The sequence below is a fragment of the Ovis canadensis genome, chromosome 5 (genome assembly GCF_042477335.2).
Source record: "Ovis canadensis isolate MfBH-ARS-UI-01 breed Bighorn chromosome 5, ARS-UI_OviCan_v2, whole genome shotgun sequence".
NCBI classification, from domain to species: domain Eukaryota; kingdom Metazoa; phylum Chordata; class Mammalia; order Artiodactyla; family Bovidae; genus Ovis; species Ovis canadensis.
Genome location: NC_091249.1, coordinates 53,655,910 through 53,673,196, shown reverse-complemented (window position 1 = coordinate 53,673,196; position 17,287 = coordinate 53,655,910). Strand labels below are relative to the sequence as shown.

The window sequence follows — 17,287 nt, the reverse complement described above, 5'->3', positions numbered from 1 at the left end:
GAGAACAGTGTGGAGATTCCTTAAAAAACTGGAAATAGAACTGCCTTATGACCCAGTAATCCCACTACTGGGCATACACACCGAGGAAACCGGAAATGAAACAGACACATGTACCTGAATATTCATTGCAGCACTGTTTATAATAGCCAAGACACAGAAGCAACCTAGATGTCCATCAGCAGATGAATGGATAAGAAAGCTGTGGTACATATACACAATGGGATGTTACTCAGCCATTAAAAAGAATGCATTTGAATCAGTTCTAATGAGGTGGATGAAACTGGAGCCTATTATACAGAATGAAGTAAGTCAGAAAGAAAAACACCAATACAGTATATTAACGCATATTTAGAAAGATGGTAACCCTATATGTGAGACAGCAAAAGAGACACAGATGTATAGAATAGTCTTTTGGACTCTGTGGGAGAAGGCAAGGGTGGGATGATTTGAGAGAATAGCGTTGAAACATGTATATTATCATATGTGAAACAGATCGCCAGTTCAGATTCAATAGGTGAGATGGGGTGCTCAGGGCTGATGCACTGGGATGATCCTGAGGGATGGGATGGGGAGGGATTGGGAGAGGGATTCAGGATAGGGAACACACATAAACCCATGGCTGAATCATGTCAATGTATGGCAAAAAACCACTACAATATTGCAAAGTAATTAGCCTCCAATTAAAATAAAAATTTTTTTTAAAGAAAGAGTATATTTTCCTTTTTATTTATGCTCTTAATATGTATTCACAACATGCCCAAATCAAACAAACAAAAGTGTGAATTCAGCAACACTGTGTTGTTATTGAATTGATTCTGTGAGTCCTAGATTATGAAAGAAAGCACACATATCATATGGAACCAAATGAATGTCTAGATACTGATGCACTTACCAGAAAGTCTGGATTCAATACTGCAATTCAGAGAGTTGAGAGGCACATCTAATTATTAACTAGAGTGGCTGCCAGGAATTAATCTCAGTAATGGCCTGTATAAAATGGCATTGCTGCTGCCATGAAATTAAAAGACGCTTACTCCCTGGAAGAAAAGCTATAACAAACATAGAGTACTAAAAAACAGACATCACTTTGCTGACAAAAGTCTGTATAGTCAAAGATATGGTCTTTCCAGTAGTGCTATGGTTGTGAGAGCTGGGCCATACTGAAGGCTAAGTGCCAAAGAATTGATGCTTTTGAACTGTGGTGCTTATGAAGACTTTGAGAGTCCCTTGGACAGCAAGGAGATCAAAACAGTCAATCCCAAAGAAAATAGACCCTGAATACTCACTGGAAGGACTGATACTGAAGCTTCAATACTTTGGCCACCTGATGCTGTTAGGGAAACTAAACCTCCTGTGTAGCTCAGTCAGTAGTCTGCCTCCAATGCAGGAAAACTGGATTCCATTCCTGGGTCAGGAAAATCCCCTGAAGAAGGAAATGGCAACCCCCTACAGTTTCCTTGACTGGAGAATCCCATGGACAAAGGAGCCTGGCAGGTTACAGTCTATAGTGTTGCAACAGTCGACCATGACTGAGAGAGTAAGTGCACATGCACACGCGCTCACACACACACATGCACAGTCTTATTTAGGCTTCAGAGACAAAGCAGAGCCGGCCTCTCACTTTTCTTCTAACCTGCCTGGCCACTGCCCTGACGAATTGACTGAGAGTGACTGCCTGCTGTAAGTGCAAGACTTTCAGTCATTTCAGTCAGTCCAGTCCCTCAGTTATGTCCGACTCTTTGCGACCCCGTGAATTGCAAAACGCCAGGCCTCCCTGTCCATCACCAACTCCCGGAGTTCACTCAAACTCATGTCCATCGAGTCAGTGATGCCATTCAGCCATCTCTTCCTCTGTCGTCCCCTTTTCCTCCTGCCCCCAATCCCTCCCAGCATCAGAGTCTTTTCCAATGAGTCAACTCTTCCCATGAGGTGGCCAAAGGACTAGAGTTTCAGCTTTAGCATCATTCCTTCCAAAGAACACCCAGGTCTGACCTCCTTTACAATGGACTGGTTGGATCTCCTTGCAGTCCAAGGGACTCTCAAGAGTCTTCTCCAACACCATACTTCAAAAGCATCAATTCTTCAGCTCTCAGCTTTCTTCACATTCCAACTCTCACATCCATACATGATTACTGGAAAAACCATAGCCTTGACTAGATGGACCTTTGTTGGCACAGTAGAGTACCTTAGATAAAATGGGGGAAGAATCTTGAGATTGTTGAGCCCCTGAGGGGGGACTGGCCAACCAAGCCCCAGGCTTAACAACATTCCAAGTTTTACAAGACAAAACAAACAGAATTAGCATGAAACTAGGCTTGCAAAAGATATTAAGAAGAGGTGGCAAGAATACACAGAAGAACTGTACAAAAAAAGATCTTCACAACCAAGATAATCACGATGGTGTGATCACTCACCTAGAGCCAGACATCCTGGAATGTGAAGTCAAGTGAGCCTTAAAAAGCACTACAAATCAAGCTAGTGGAAGTGATGGAATTCCAGTTGAGCTATTTCAAATCCTGAAAGATGATGCTGTGAAAGTGCTGGACTCAATATGCCAGCAAATTTGGAAAACTCAGCAGTGACCACAGGACTGGAAAAGGTCAGTTTTCATTCCAATCCCAAAGAAAGGCAATGCCAAAGAATGCTCAAACTACCACACAATTGAACTCATCTCACACGCTAGTAAGGTAATGCTCAAAATTCTCCAAGCCAGGCTTCAGCAATACCTGAGCTGTGAACTTCCTGATGTTCAAATTGGTTTTAGAAAAGGCAGAGGTACCAGAGATCAAATTGCCAACATCTGCTGGATCATTGAAAAAGCAAGAGAGTTCCAGAAAAACATCTATTTCTGCTTTATTAACTATGCCAAAGCCTTTGACTGTGTGGATCACAGTAAATTGTGGAAAATTCTGAGAGATGGAAATACCAGACCACCTGACCTGCCTCTTGAGAAACCTATATGCAGGTCAGGAAGCAACTGGACATGGAACTGGACCTGGAACAACAGACTGGTTCCAAATAGGAAAAGGAGTAATGCAAGGCTGTATATTGTCACCCTGCTTATTTAACTTCTGTGCAGAGTACATCATGAGAAACGCTGGGCTTGAAGAAGCACAAGCTGGAATCAAGATTGCTGGGAGAAATATCAATAACCTCAGATATGCAGATGACACCACCCTTATGGCAGAAAGTGAAGAGGAACTAAAAAGCCGCTTGATGAAAGTAAAAGAGGAGAGTGAAAAAGCTGGCTTAAAGTTCAACATTCTGAAAGCTATGATTATGGCATCCGGTCCCATCACTTCATGGGAAATAGGTGGGGAAACAGTGGAAACAGTGTCAGACTTTATTTTGGGGGGCTCCAAAATCACTGCAGATGGTGATTGCAGCCATGAAATTAAAAGACATTTACTCCTTGGAAGGAAAGTTGTGACCATCCTAGATAGCATGTTAAAAAGCAGAGACATTACTTTGACAACAAAGGTCCATCTAGTCAAGGCTATGGTTTTTCCAGTGGTCATGTATGGATGTGAGAGTTGGACTGTGAAGAAAGCTGAGTGCCGAAGAATTGATGCTTTTGAACTGTGGTGTTGGAGAAGACCCTTGAGAGTCCCTTGGACTGAAAGGAAATCCAACCATTCCATTTAAAGGAGGTCAGTCCTAGGTGTTCATTGGAAGGGCTGATGCTAAAGCTGAAACTCCAGTACTTTGGCCACCTCATGCAAAGAGTTGACTCATTGGAAAAGACCCTGATGTTGGAGGGATTGGGGGCAGGAGAAGGGGACACAGAGGATGAGATGGCTGGATGGCATCACCAACTTGATGAACATGGGTTTGAGTGAACTCTGGGAGTTGGTGATGGACAGGGAGGCCTGGCACACTGCGATTCATGGGGTCCCAAAGAGTCGGACATGACTGAGCAACTGAACTGAACTGAAGCTTGCAATTTGGTCACAGATTGATAATATCAATTTGCATCTGTCCTGGGATTGTAAATGGGAGACCCAAATTGCAGTCCTTGAAGTCTCACCCATGGAATGGACACGCTGCCTGGGACCCTTTCCCAATTGGGACTCCAGATGTGCTGTGACATGGGACTTCCCAAAGCTGATTGAGTCTGAATGTTGGTCAAAACCCAATTTGGTGATGTATCTTCTGCTCTGTTTCTCATTTCTTTTAATGTTAGTATATTGAAAGTAAGCTAGATAATTCTCTAATAAATATCTGTATTATTTATTTGTATATAACAAGTGGCTTATTTTGTTAACAAATTCTGTGAACCTGAGATGAAAGTGAAAACTTTCTGCAAAACAGATGCAAAGAGCTGACTCATTGGAAAGATCCTGATGCTGGGAAAGATTGAGGACAGGAGGAGAAAGGGGCAACAGAGGATGAGATGGTTGCATGGCATCATCAACTTAATGGAGATGAGCTTGAGCATACTCTGGAAATTAAGGACAGGGAAGCCTGACGTGCTGCCATCCATGGAGTCGCAGAGTCAGACATGAATGAGTGACTGAACAAAAACTGCTGTAACAAATTATCACAAACCTGATGGCTTAAAACAATGCAAGTTTACTACTAATATCTTACAGTTTTAGATATTAGAATTCTGAGTCTCACTGGGCCAAAATCAAGATGTTGACATGGCTGCATTCCTTTCTAGAGATTCTAAATAAGACTCAATTTCTTTGCCTTTTCCAGCTTCTGGAGGCTGCACTCATTCCTTGGATCATTGTCCCCTTCCACTGCTACAAACAAGCAATAGCTGTTTGAGTTTTTCTTATGCTGCATAACTCTGACACTGTGCTGCATCACTTCTGCTTCTCTCTTCTACATTTTAAAGAGCATTTGTTCATCTCTCCACCTAGAAACCTTGAATCACATATGCAAAGTCCCTTTTGACATTTAAAAACATAGTCAAACTTGGATGTCTTTGGGGGCCTTTATTCTGTTAATACTTGTTTGCATGTTCAGTAGCTCAGTCCTATCCAACTCATTGTGACCCCATGAGCTGTAGTCCACAAGGCTTCTTTGTCCATGGGATTTTCCAAGCAAGAATACTGGAAAGAGTTGTCATTTCCTCCTCCAGGGGATCTTCCCAACTCAGAGATTAAACCCACATCTCCTGTATTGGCAGGAAAATTCTTTACTGGGAAGCCCCTTATTCTACCTACTACCTATATATTTCTTGCTATAAAGCCAAAAAAATGAAAATATCTTAAGATTTAGGAATGTAAGAATATTTAAATGAATATACTGCTATAACCTTCTCATCCTGCCCCAACATCTCAGAAAATGGCAAAAATAACCTTCCTTTCCCTATGTCCATGAGATAACACATGGTAAGCATCACATTGCTTTCTAAATTGCAAATTTTTCTTGCTATTTGTATTTTGGTAAGTCTTCTGGCTCTGTTATGATTCATACACCATTAACAGACTGCCACATCTTTCCTGCAGTTCAATCCAATAATTATGACTAATTTGTAATTGTTGGAATCAGGAATGGTTGAAGTAACAAACTTCCAAAGGTATGAGAATCTGGGCTAAGTTACATCAGCTGATTAGGTTTAGAGGCAGAGCAGATCCCATCAGTATTAAAAAGAAAAAATGAGACACAAATAGTCCACAGTACAAATGGCAAAAGACTTATTAAAATTTACCTGTGGTCCCTTGGGTGGAAAAGGCTAGCCTAAATCACTGCTCTAACAGACCTTTTGGGGAAGAATGAGAAATATAAAGACTAACTGATTATCTGATTTTTTTCTTTGGAGCACATAAACAGAGAATATGATACTTTAAATTTGTGATTCAAGAGCTGATTAAAGGACCGAGGAAACTTCCCTAAAAGAATCTTATTTTACCTTAGCCCACTAATAAGAGAAGGGAATTTTTTCCTGTGTCTATGTCATAGTGTGTTGAAGGGATCCATAAATATATCCAATGAATATTACCATGACTTTAAAACAAGAGTGAAAGCAGATATGTTGACCAATTTGCAGCAGCATCATATAGGTTCTCCTCAACTGGCTCTGGTCCAAGTGGAATGTAAACTAACTAAAAGCAATAAAATAATTATTGACTTTAATATCAAAAATATGCAGAGGTGGTAATTTTGATAACTTTCTCACTTAATTTCCTTCCCTTTTTGGCCTCAGTAAATGTGGCTGGGTCTTGGACATTTTCACAAAATTAATTAGATAACTTAAGTTTCATTTACTGTTGCAGATGAGATCTCTTAATTCACTAAAGCAGTGCATTGGCAGATACATAGATACATTTGCTTTCATGAAGAGACACCAGTGCTACTTCATTGGTGTATTTCAGGGCTTTATCAATTTCTGTCTCTCTGTCAATATCTACTTTGCAGGAACATTGATCATTTCATATATCTGCAGGAAATAAAAATAATCTACTATATAGAGGACATAAGGCCTATAGATCCTAGTGAACATAAAGGGACAGGTACCCCAGAATACTTTAGATATATAGTTTGCCAAAGAAAAATGAAGGAACCTTCACCTAGGTGAAGTTTTGGGGGGTGGGAGGGGTAGTAGCCTGAATTATTTCAGGATAGCCCCACCTCAATCCAGAGAAGGCAGTGGCACCCCACTCCAGTACTCTTTCACCTGGAAAATCCCATAGACGGAGGAGCCTGGTAGGCTTCAGTTCTTGGGGTTGCTAAGAGTCGGACACGACTGAGCGACTTCACTTTCACTTTTCACTTTCCACTTTCGTGCATTGGAGAAGGAAACAGCAACCCATTCTAGTGTTCTTGCCTGGAGAATCCCAGGGAAGGGGGAGCCTGGTGGGCTGCCTTCTATGGGGTTGCACAGAGTCGGACAGAACTGAAGCGACTTAGCATCAGCTACCTCAATCAATTTGCATCTACTCTTCCTGCAAATAAAAGTAGGGCAATATTTGGTGAATCTCTTAGGATTTGAGTAAGCTATATATCAACTGGAGTTGGGCTCAAAGGAACAGCAAGAGGGCATCACTATAGATCCTGCAAACATTAAATACTTAAAATGTTAAGTTTAGGACCTCAGAATTTTAATTAAAAAGATAAATTTGGGGGTAGAAAAAGATGGTGGAGGAATAGGACGGGAAGACCACTTTCTCCCTCACAAATTCCTCAAAAGAACATTTCAATGCTGAGCAAACTTCACAAAACAACTTCTGTAGGCTGGCAGAGGACATCAGGCAACCAGAAAAGCAGACCATTGTCTTCAAAAACAGGTAGGATAAAATATAAAAGACAAAAAAGGAGACAAAGGAGGTGGGGAGGGAGCTCCGACCTGGGAAGGGAAGCCCGTCCCGGGAAGGGAATTTTAAGAAGAGAGGTTTCCAAACACCAGGAAACACTCTCCCTGCCAAGTCTGTGGCGAGCCTTGGAAACACAGAGGGCAACATAACAGGAAGGAAAAATAGATAAATAATTAAAACCAACAGATTACAAGCCCAACAGTAACTCCCCCAGCGGAAAAGCAGCACAGACGCCTGCATCCGCCACTGGGAAGTGGGGGCAGGGCAGGGACGCGCGGGAGGCGCGGGCTGCAGTGCTTTGTAAGAATCCGGCAGGAACGCCCCACGCGCAACCAGAACGATCTAACTTGGGCTAGCAAACCAGACTGTGGGATAGCTACCACGCGAAAAGCTCGAACATAAGACACCGCGAGGACCGAGCACAGAACAAAGGACGGAGCGGAAAAAGCCGGCTGCAGACCATCCCCCGCCGGGGACAGGCAGCCAGAGCCGTAAGGTCTGGAAAGGGGCAATTGCAGACCTGGAGAGACTTTACTTACCTAACTGCAAGCAGGCTTCTTTGCTAAGACTTCTGGGGGTGCTGGACAGTCACAATCTGCCTCACGGGGAGCGCCAGCGGTCCACCCAGAAAGCTGAGCAGCAGCGGCAGAAAAGGTGACAAGCCGCGGCGACCGCGCTCGCCAAACTCCTGAGCTACTCGGACCTGGGAAGGGCACAAAGTGCAGTTCCAGCCGAATCTGTGCCTCTGAGGGCTGCCTGAGCGCCGAACCTGAGCGGCTTGGACCAGGGAAGTGCACGCAGCCTAGGGCCGGCCCCAGACGGTTCCCGGCTGAGCATCGTAGAGCCAGAGCGGTTTGTGCGCCGCAAGAAAGGACAGGTTAAGCGGAGCAGAGATACTGTGTGTGCACGACAGTGCTATTTGTTTGCAGCATCCCCCCTCCCCACAGCGCGACTGAACTAGTGAGCCTAAAAAACCAGCAAACAGAAGAAGTTAATCAGAGGGAACCACCATGGAAGTGATCCCACACGGCCCATAACACCAGAAAGGGCCAGATATATATTTTTTTTAATATTTTTAAAAGCATTCTTTTTTTTTTTTGCTCTTTTTTTTCTAACTTTTTTTTTTAAATTGTTAAGTCTTCTATTTCTCCTCTAATTTTTAGTTCTATAACCTATTATTACTATTTTTTTTAAAGACCTTTTTTTTTTTTTTTTAAGGCAAACACCATATATAGTCTTTGGATGGTTGTTGATGGTTTTTTTTTTTTTTGATTGTTTGTTTGTTTTTTAATAATTCTTTTTCTTTCTTATTTTTTTTTCTTTCTTCCTTTTTCCTTCTGCTTCTCTTTAATATTGTATCTTTGAAAATCCAACCTCTACTCTAGATTTTTAATCTTTGCTCTTAGGTGTTTATTGCCAATTTTGTACATTTAAAAACCCAAACTTCACCACCCCAGTTTACCTGAGAGCGAGATTACTGGCTTGACCACTCTCTCCTCCTCTGGACTCTCCTTTTTCTCCACCAGGTGGCCTCTGTCTCTTTTCCCCCCCCATCTCTCCTCTATCCAACTCTGTGAATCTCTGTGTGTTCCAGACGGTGGGGAACACCTAAGGAACAGGTTACTGGCAGGATTTGTCTCTCTCCTACTCATTCCTCTCTCTGATCCTCCTGGTCACCTCTGCCCACTTCCTCCCTCTCCTCTTCCCCGTATAACTCTGTAAATACCCCTGAGCGGTCCAGACTATAGAGCGCACATAAGGAAGTGACTAGTGGCTAGTTTGCTCTCTTCTCTTTTGATTTCACCGCATCTCATTCCAGTTACCTCTAACTACCTCCTCCATCTTCTCTTCTCCTTATAACCCAGTGAACCTCTCTGAGTGTCCCTCAATGTGGAGAAACTTTTCATCTTTAACCTAGATGTTTTATCATCAGTGCTGTATAGATGGAGAAGTCTAGAGGCTACTGTAAAAATAAAACTGAAAACCAGAAGCAGGAGGCTTAAATCCAAAGCCTGAAAACATTAGAGAACTCTTGAATTCAGGGAACATTAAGCAATAGGAGCCCATCTAATGCCTTCATACCTACACTGAAACCAAGCTCCACCCAAGGGCCAACAAGTTCCAAAACAAGACATACCACGCAAATTCTCCAGCAACACAGGAACAATCCCCTGAGCTTCAATATACAGGCAGCTCAAAATTATCCCAAAACCTTTGATGTCTTGTAACCCATTACGGGTTACTCCACTGCACTCCAGAGAGAAGAAACCCAGCTCCACCCACCAAAACTCCAACACAAGCCTCCCTAACCAGGAAACCTTGACAAGCCACTGATAGAACCCCACCCACAGTGAGGAAGCTCCATAATAAAGAGAACTCCACAAATTACCAGAATATAAAAAGGCCACCCCAAACGCAGCAATATAACCAAGATGAAGAGACAGAGGAATACACAGCAGGTAAAGGAACAGGAGAGTTGCCCACCAAACCAAACAAAAGAGGAAGAAGTAGGGAATCTACCGGAGAAGGAATTCCGAATATTGATAGTGAAAATGATCCAAAATCTTGAAATCAAAATGGAATCACAGATAAATAGGCTAGAGACAAAGATTGAGAAGATGCAAGAAAGGTTTAACAAGGACCTAGAAGAAATAAAAAAGAGTCAAAATATAATGAATAACGCAATAAATGAGATCAGAAACACTCTGGAGGCAACAATTAGTAGAATAACGGAGGCAGAAGATAGGATTAGTGAAATAGAAGATAGAATGGTAGAAATAAATGAATCAGAGAGGAAACAAGAAAAACGAATTAAAAGAAATGAGGACAATCTCAGAGACCTCCAGGACAATATGAAATGCTCCAACATTCGAATTATAGGAGTCCCAGAAGAAGAAGACAGAAAGAAAGATCATGAGAAAATCCTTGAGGAGATAATAGTTGAAAACTTCCCTAAAATGGGGAAGGAAATAATCACCCAAGTCCAAGAAACACAGAGAGTTCCAAATAGGATTAACCCAAGGCGAAACACCCCAAGACACATATTAATCAAATTAACAAAGATCAAACACAAAGAACAAATATTAAAAGCAGCAAGGGAAAAACAACAAATAACACACAAGGGGATTCCCATAAGGATAACAGCTGATCTTTCAATAGAAACTCTTCAGGCCAGGAGAGAATGGCAAGACATACTTAAAGTGATGAAAGACAATAACCTACAGCCCAGATTACTGTACCCAGCAAGGATCTCATTCAAATACGAAGGAAAAATCAAAAGCTTTACAGACAAGCAAAAGCTGAGAGAATTCAGCACCACCACACCAGCTCTCCAACAAATTCTAAAGGATATCCTCTAGACAGGAAACATGAAAAGGGTGTATAAACCCGAACCCAAAACAATAAAGTAAATGGTAACGGGATCATACTTATCAATAATCACCTTAAACGTAAATGGGTTGAACGCCCCAACCAAAAGACAAAGACTGACCGAATGGATACAAAAACAAGACCCCTCTATATGCTGCTTACAAGAGACCCACCTCAAAACAAGGGACACATACAGACTGAAAGTGAAGGGCTGGAAAAAGATATACCATGCAAATAGAGACCAAAAGAAAGCAGGAGTGGCAATACTCATATCCGATAAAGTAGACTTTAAAACAAAGGCTGTGAAAAGAGACAAAGAAGGCCACTACATAATGATCAAAGGAACAATCCAAGAAGAAGATATAACAATTATAAATATATATGCACCCAATATAGGAGCACCGCAATATGTAAGACAAATGCTAACAAGTATGAAAGGGGAAATCAACAATAACACAATAATAGTGGGAGACTTTAATACCCCACTCACACCTATGGACAGATCAACTAAACAGAAAATTAACAAAGAAACGCAAACTTTAAACGATACATTAGATCAGTTAGACCTAATTGATATCTACAGGACATCTCACCCCAAAGCAATGAATTTCACCTTTTTTTCAAGTGCTCATGGAACCTTCTCCAGGATAGATCACATCCTGGGCCATAAATCTAAACTTGATAAATTCAAAAAAATCGAAATCATTCCAAGCATCTTTTCTGACCATAATGCATTAAGATTAGATCTCAATTACAGGAGAAAAACTATTAAAAATTCCAACATATGGAGGTTGAACAACACACTTCTGAATAACCAACAAATCACAGAAGAAATCAAAAAAGAAATCAAAATATGCATAGAAACTAATGAAAATGAAAACACAACAACTCAAAACCTGTGGGACACTATAAAAGCAGTGCTAAGAGGAAAGTTCATAGCAATACAGGCATACCTCAAGACACAAGAAAAAAGTCAAATAAACAACCTAACTCTACAACTAAAGTAACTAGAAAAGGAAGAGTTGGAGAACCCCAGAGTTAGTAGAAGGAAAGAAATCTTAAAAATTAGGGCAGAAATAAATGCAAAAGAAACAAAAGAGACCATAGCAAAAATCAACAAAGCCAAAAGCTGGTTCTTTGAAAGGATAAATAAAATTGACAAACCATTAGCCAGACTCATCAAGAAGCAAAGAGAGAAAAATCAAATCAATAAAATTAGAAATGAAAATGGAGAGATCACAACAGACAACACAGAAATACAAAGGATCATAAGAGACTACTATCAGCAGTTGTATGCCAAAAAAATGGACAACGTGGAAGAAATGGACAAATTCTTAGAAAAGTACAATTTTCCAAAACTGAACCAGGAAGAAATAGAAAATCTTAACAGACCCATCACAAGCACGGAAATTGAAACTGTAATCAGAAATCTTCCAGCAAACAAAAGCCCAGGTCCAGACGGCTTCACAGCTGAATTCTACCAAAAATTTCGAGAAGAGCTAACACCTATCCTCCTCAAACTCTTCCAGAAAATTGCAGAGGAAGGGAAACTTCCAAACTCATTCTATGAGGCCACCATCACCCTAATACCAAAACCTGACAAAGATGTCACAAAAAAAGAAAACTACAGGCCAGTATCACTGATGAACATAGATGCAAAAATCCTCAACAAAATTCTAGCAATCAGAACCCAACAACACATTAAAAAGATCATACATCATGACCAAGTGGGCTTTATCCCAGGGATGCAAGGATTCTTCAATATCCGCAAATCAATCAATGTAATTCACCACATTAACAAATTGAAAAATAAAAACCATATGATTATCTCAATAGATGCAGAGAAGGCCTTTGACAAAATTCAACATCCATTTATGATAAAAACTCTCCAGAAAGCAGGAATAGAAGGAACATACCTCAACATAATAAAAGCTATCTATGACAAACCCACAGCAAACATTATCCTCAATGGTGAAAAATTGAAAGCATTTCCCCTAAAGTCAGGAACAAGACAAGGGTGTCCACTTTCACCGCTACTATTCAACATAGTTCTGGAAGTTTTGGCCACAGCAATCACAACAGAAAAAGAAATGAAAGGAATCCAAATTGGAAAAGAAGAAGTAAAGCTCTCACTGTTTGCAGATGACATGATCCTCTACATGGAAAACCCTAAAGACTCCACCAGAAAATTACTAGAGCTAATCAATGAATATAGTAAAGTTGCAGGATATAAAATCAACACACAGAAATCCCTTGCATTCCTATACACGAATAATGAGAAAGTAGAAAAAGAAATTAAGGAAACAATTCCATTTACCATTGCAACGAAAAGAATAAAATACTTAGGAATATATCTACCTAAAGAAACTAAAGACCTATATATAGAAAACTATAAAACACTGATGAAAGAAATCAAAGAGGACACTAATAGATGGAGAAATATACCATGTTCATGGATCGGAAGAATCAATATAGTGAAAATGAGTATACTACCCAAAGCAATTTACAAATTCAATGCAATCCCTGTCAAGCTACCAGCCACATTTTTCACAGAACTAGAACAAATCATTTCAAGATTTGTATGGAAATACAAAAAACCTCGAATAGCCAAAGCAATCTTGAGAAAGAAGAATGGAACGGGAGGAATCAACTTGCCTGACTTCAGGCTCTACTACAAAGCCACAGTCATCAAGACAGTATGGTACTGGCACAAAGACAGACATATAGATCAATGGAACAAAATAGAAAGCCCAGAGATAAATCCACACACATATGGACACCTTATCTTTGACAAAGGAGGCAAGAATATACAATGGGGTAAAGACAATCTCTTTAACAAGTGGTGCTGGGAAAACTGGTCAACCACTTGTAAAAGAATGAAACTAGATCACTTTCTAACACCGTACACAAAAATAAACTCAAAATGGATTAAAGATCTAAATGTAAGATCAGAAACTATAAAACTCCTAGAGGAGAATATGGGCAAAACACTCTCAGAAATAAATCACAGCAGGATCCTCTATGATCCACCTCCCAGAATTCTGGAAATAAAAGCAAAAATAAACAAATGGGATCTAATTAAAATTAAAAGCTTCTGCACAACAAAGGAAAGTATAAGCAAGCTGAAAAGACAGCCTTCTGAATGGGAGAAAATAATAGCAAATGAAGCAACTGACAAACAACTAATCTCAAAAATATACAAGCAACTTATGCAGCTCAACTCCAGAAAAATAAACGACCCTATCAAAAAATGGGCCAAAGAACTAAATAGACATTTCTCCAAAGAAGACATACGGATGGCTAACAAACACATGAAAAGATGCTCAACATCACTCATTATTAGAGAAATGCAAATCAAAACCACAATGAGGTACCACTTCACACCAGTCAGAATGGCTGTGATCCAAAAATCTGCAAGCAATAAATGCTGGAGAGGGTGTGGAGAAAAGGGAACCCTCCTACACTGTTGGTGAGAATGCAAACTAGTACAGCCACTATGGAGAACAGTGTGGAGATTCCTTAAAAAATTGCAAATAGAACTACCTTATGACCCAGCAATCCCCCTGCTGGGCATACACACTGAGGAAACCAGAATTGAAAGAGACACATGTACCCCAATGTTCATCGCAGCACTGTTTATAATAGCCAGGATATGGAAACAACCTAGATGTCCATCAGCAGATGAATGGATAAGAAAGCTGTGGTACATATACACAATGGAGTATTACTCAGCCGTTAAAAAGAATTCATTTGAATCAGTTCTGATGAGATGGATGAAACTGGAGCCAATTATACAGAGTGAAGTAAGCCAGAAAGAAAAACACCAATACAGTATACTAACACATATATATGGAATTTAGGAAGATGGCAATGACGACCCTGTATGCAAGACAGGAAAAAAGACACAGATGTGTATAACGGACTTTTGGACTCAGAGGGAGAGGGAGAGGGTGGGATGATTTGGGAGAATGGGAATTCTAACATGTATACTATCATGTAAGAATTGAATCGCCAGTCCATGTCTGACGTAGGGTGCAGCATGCTTGGGGCTGGTGCATGGGGATGACCCAGAGAGATGTTGTGGGAAGGGAGGTGGGAGGGGGGGTCATGTTTGGGAACGCATGCAAGAATTAAAGATTTTAAAATTAAAAAAAATAAATAAATAAATAAAAAATAAAAAGATAAATTTGATGAGAAATTTAACTTGCAAAACTGACACGATGAAAAAGAAAATGTGAATGATCTATAACTACAAAAGCGTTTGCATCTAGAAGTGAAAAAAGTTCTTACAATAAACATTTTCCCCAGATACTTTTCCCTAGAAAATTCTACCAAAGATTAGAAAAAATAAAATCCATCATACAGAAGCTCCTCAAAAGAGTAGAAAGTTTCCAAATCTGGGTCAAGCACCAGCATTCCTGATGTACTGAAACAGGGTAGCATCAGACAGTAGAGCAATGGGCAACAATTGAGGATCCAAAGAATAGAGTGTGGTGTCAAATAAATGAAGGAAGGAAGAATTTCAGGAGGGAGATGCTGAGCAGCATTTTCAAGTGCTAGAGATACAGTGATGGGGATTACAATGGAATATTTTCCTTTAGAGTCTGTAGTTACATCTGAACAGAGACATTCAACTTTTTTTAGTGTGATCCATACTTAAAAAGTATATTTTATATCCTGGTTCAGTACAACCATATACATATATAAAATAAAAATAATTCTCATATAACAATTATATATGCAGTGCACTATGATGCTCTTTAAGCATGTTATTCTAATTATGGCTGTGATACAGTCTGGTAAAATGTATTGTTTCATAGTCCATTGAATACACTTAGTGGAACAGTAGTACCAGAAGTAAACTACTCTGAGTTTAAACTGGGAAATGCAAAGTCCCAAATAATGAGGCTATACAATTCTTTCAAGAAGTTTGAATGTGAAGAGGAGAGGACAGCTGAAGCAATAGTGATTAGAAAATGTGAGTTTTCTTCATAATTGTTCATTTTGAGTAATTGCATGATTACTACAGTGGTAAAGAATGTGCCTGCCAATACAGGAGATGCAGTGTCAATCCCTGGATTGGACGGATCCCCCGGAGAAGGAAATGGCAACCCATTACAATATTCTTGCCTGGGAAATCCCATGGACAGAGGAGCCTGGTGGGCTACAGTCCTTGGGGTCACAAAGAGTCAACATAACCAAGCGACTACACCTAGATGCTATATCAAATGGAGTAAATGCTTTAAAAAACAACAACAACAACAACAACACCAGATAATATGACCCTATTTTAAAACTTCAATATATAAATTAAAATTGGCAGAGATTGATTAATTCCTTCCCCTAGAAATTTATGAAATGCTGCCAAAAATAAATCATGTTCAAATACTACTGTAATACAAAGAATAATGAGATCAGTTTTGTGAGATAAAAATAAGTAAAGGACCAGAACATCCCTATAAGGACTCCAAGCAGAATTTCCTCCAACTGGAACGTAGTATCAGAACATCACCTAATTTGTATGTTTACAACATACCTAGTATGAAAAATATTATGAAGCAATGACTTACTTTTCTTATCTTGACCTTGATTTTCTATCTCAAATGTAGTCACTTCCTGCCTACAAAGGAAAAAGATAATAATATGAGACTCTCCAGTTCTCTGAAGCCAAAGTTGCACTTGAAAGAAATATTTAATTGCCCTTAACCCAAGCTCATTGCTAAATCTATAGTTCAAAGGTTAAATAAATTTAAATACTTGCTTACTCCCCTTTCAGAAAAACCATGAAATATAGTTAATGCTGTATTGTATCATTGATATAGGCTCTCACATTTTAAAAAGGTAAATATGTGAGATGACGGATGTTTTAACTACATCAGTGGGGCAATCCTTTCAAAATGTATACGTAAATCATCAAGTACTCTATAATTATCTTAAAACTTTGTCTTAAATTTTTATTTTTTAATTATACTTCAATAAAGGTGAAAAAAGGAAAACCACACAAATCTAAGAACAGAATGAAAAGCAGAGAACAAATTCCACAAATGCCAACAAAGTATTTTATGAATTTATTGTACTTAGGAATTTCTAAATTATTTAGACCACATATATTGTATATTAGCATATATATGAAAGGCATATGTGCAATATAGTGAAACTGGGAATGACCCAAAGGATAATATTGAAATTCAATTTATTTCTCTGCTGTTCTGGATGAGTGAGGACATCTTTAAAGATAAATCATAAGTTCTAGAAATTATAACTACAATCTTGCAGTGACAGACATTAAAAGTATGGGCTAGTGATGAAAGAAATAGAGATTATCTCTACAGCCACACAATTCCACACCACATAACAAAGAAGAGACAAAGAGGGGGTGAAGTTGCCAACACAACTTTCCTTTTCCCAAACTCTTAAACTTGAGGGACAAAATGGAAGTGACAAAGGATACAACCTATAATGATATTCCCAACTCAAAGAGGGTAATGCATACAAAAAACAGCGATGTGCTCAGAGCAGAGGGAAGAAAATATTTGGTGAGGAGGCCATCTGAGACAACATACTAAGATCAAAGCCTGAGTCTTAGAATATCTCTCCTCCCCCAAAGTGCAAGTGTTAGATGCTCAACCATGTTCGACTCTTTATGACCCTGT

General features: G+C 39.7%; 1 protein-coding gene across 1 annotated transcript in view; it reads right to left on the bottom strand.

Moving 5' to 3' along the window:
• Positions 1-17,287, bottom strand: part of GCSAML (germinal center associated signaling and motility like) — a 51,702-nt gene that overhangs the window by 11,710 nt on the left and 22,705 nt on the right. Inside the window, exon 3 of the mRNA XM_069591875.1 lies at positions 16,205-16,254. Coding sequence (XP_069447976.1) covers positions 16,205-16,254 — 50 coding nt within the window. The remainder of the gene's footprint in view (positions 1-16,204; positions 16,255-17,287) is intronic.